The sequence below is a fragment of the Arabidopsis lyrata genome, assembly GCF_000004255.2.
Source record: "Arabidopsis lyrata subsp. lyrata unplaced genomic scaffold ARALYscaffold_201, whole genome shotgun sequence".
Lineage (NCBI taxonomy): Eukaryota > Viridiplantae > Streptophyta > Magnoliopsida > Brassicales > Brassicaceae > Arabidopsis > Arabidopsis lyrata.
Genome location: NW_003302413.1, coordinates 9,058 through 11,731, shown reverse-complemented (window position 1 = coordinate 11,731; position 2,674 = coordinate 9,058). Strand labels below are relative to the sequence as shown.

The following is a 2,674-nucleotide window of genomic DNA, read 5'->3' as shown; positions in this document are numbered from 1 at the left end:
TCTACAACTCTTTCAATCATGCAAGGTCACAGACTTCACACCAGCAAGAATAAGATTCTTGCCTGTAAATTCTGAATAAAGAAGATTTACGTTGAAGAATTCCAACAATCACAGCTTCTAATAACAACGCATACGATATACATACCAATCTCGGCACCAAGACCGTGCATCCCCGAGATGAGAACATTGGAAGCAAAGAGACGCCTCATAGTCTCACGACCATAGACGGCGAGCTGCCGACTATGCAGATCTTCATCAATCTCCTGACGGTTCGAATTACCAAAAGCCATGTCGATTTGGTGAGCGACGCTATCGCCGTGAAATCCGCTACTACTACTACTACTACCAGAAGCAACAATCGAAGACTTATTATCAGACGAAGAAGAATCAGTGATATCGATACGGCGTTTCTTAGATGATGCTAAATCGGAACCGATGATGCTATTATCGTTCTTATCGTTAGCTTCACTAGCTCGCTTGTGAAGCATAAAGTGATGAAAAAACCTGGACAAAACATGAGAAATTCCCATTAGATTTAGAACAGTGAAACAACAGGTTTGGAATCCGATCAGAGAATTGAAATACCTAACCCTAAATCTGGGAATGATTCTTCGGAAGCTATGAGAAGGAAGACGAAACGTACCTTTGAGGAAAGCAGACGAGAGAAGATTGGAATCGGAAAAGAGAAAAAAAGTTTGAGATCTGAAAATTGAAATTGAAGTGACGAATTTTGCAAAAATCTCAAGAGATTTTATTATAGAGAGACGAACGAAGGAAAGGGGGTTCGGTTGTGGGAATATAAAACGACGTGGTTTTAACAGTTAAGGTTTGATTTGTCGCTCTTTATCCGCGTGATTGTGACGGCAATTCTCTGACCGGGGGACACGCGTGCGTCACTATTTCGACGACCAGATCCGGTTTAGTCAATTTCTTATGGATCCTTCTTATGAATCTGTATTAAAATTTGGAATATTGCTCCTTTTTTTTTTTTTTAATTATTACACAAATTTAAAAACCTCACATTTTCTTTTATATAACTGGATATTTTACTTTTTCTATAAATAAAGACTCAGATTTTTTATTTATTAGAATTTGATTATTGGATCAAATTCCCAGCTATGAATATCCAATTTTTTTTACTTTTAAGAAGTGCTTAATTTGATGAGGAATTCCTTAAGTTTTATGTATGGTTTTCTTAAAAATCATAATATCATAAATACCAAAAAAGAGAAAAGAACCAAAAGGGCTGTCAAAAAAAAAAAAAAAAAGAAAAGAACCAAAAGGATAACACAAAATATGAAATATGTCTAGTTAATGCAATAATCTCACATTACCAAAAAGCAACATATAGAGGAAAAGAAAAGAAAATCTTGTGAGAATTAGCATAAATTTATAAAATTCAATAATCAGGAAAATATATGAATTGGGCCCAATTCATAAATTAGTATTTTGTGGGCATTGGCCCAATTATGAGTACAACATAAATCCATAATGGCTCTATAATCTCCTAATTTGGCTCTTTTGTCATTTTGTGATTCTCTATCACACTCACCGTCAAAATTGCCATCGGGATCAAGATGAGAACCGATAAAAAAAAAAATCAATTGCCAATAGTTAAGACTCTTTGTGATTCGATTACATTCACCACCAAAATATATAGATACACAATCAAATCTCAAACATACCAAAATTCTTGAAAATGCTAATTATATACATTGTCTAATAGTGTTAATTCACCTAGATTCAACTTTCCTCATCTTCTATCTTATTTGCGGAACTTATATGCATTACAATTACCTCGTGATCTTCTCATTGCGGACCAAAACCGTTAAACCTTCTAAGTTATAGTTCAAAGACACTTTTGTTTCAGTTGAACTCTAATATCACTTTGTAATGTGCATTTCTCTGCACACCTTTAGTATATGGCACTCATATTCCTTTAACGATCAATATCAAAGTTGAAAGATTTGTTAACTAACATTGCATATATATCACTATAAATATTAGTTTGTGGTGGCATCGTCTGCATATATAGACTGAAATTTTATTTTTTAATCATTAATTTTATGAGCTTTCAAATACTAAGTGGATACTAAAAAATGGAAAACAAACAAATCATATTGTTTTATCAAATACTATATGATTTGATTGGTGCTTAGGCTGATGGTGAAAGAAAAAGAATCCGTGTGACACCGTATAACTAAAATATTTAACGTAACTTTTAAAGTGTTTATATTATGTTTAGGTGTTAACTGGATGCTGAAGAAACGTTTAATTAAACCAAATCATGACAAGATTGTATAAAAAACCAAACTAGTCATGTTTTCGAACGCCTAAACACCTATCTAAAAATGTTAATGCATCTATTTTCTAGTCTAGAGATCTTTATTAGTAAATAGTTTGGATATGTGCGAGCAGTGGCGGATCCAGAAGCTGTTTTTACCTGGGGCACAATTACGTTTTAGCATAAAAAATTAAAATTCGAAAACCGATCGGAAAAATTCGACTTCAAAATCGAATCGAATATTCATAAAATTTCTAACAGATTCTAAATGTTTTGAACGGAATTATCCAAACCAAACAAAAAATTAAATATTATACCCTAAAACCCGAAATAAAATTATATATCTAAAAATATTAGTTACATTTAGTTATAATTTTATAACAAAAAATA

At 32.6% G+C, this 2,674-nt stretch overlaps 1 protein-coding gene across 1 annotated transcript in view; it reads right to left on the bottom strand.

The window, feature by feature from the left end:
- LOC9298813 (ubiquitin-activating enzyme E1 1) overlaps positions 1 to 794 on the bottom strand; it is a 3,035-nt gene extending 2,241 nt beyond the window's left edge. Inside the window, exons 1-2 of the mRNA XM_021016717.1 lie at positions 644 to 794; positions 91 to 504 (exon numbers count right to left, since the gene is read on the bottom strand). Coding sequence (XP_020872376.1) covers positions 91 to 488 — 398 coding nt within the window. The 5' untranslated portion in view covers positions 489 to 504; positions 644 to 794. The remainder of the gene's footprint in view (positions 1 to 90; positions 505 to 643) is intronic.
- Positions 795 to 2,674: the final 1,880 nt, after the last annotated feature.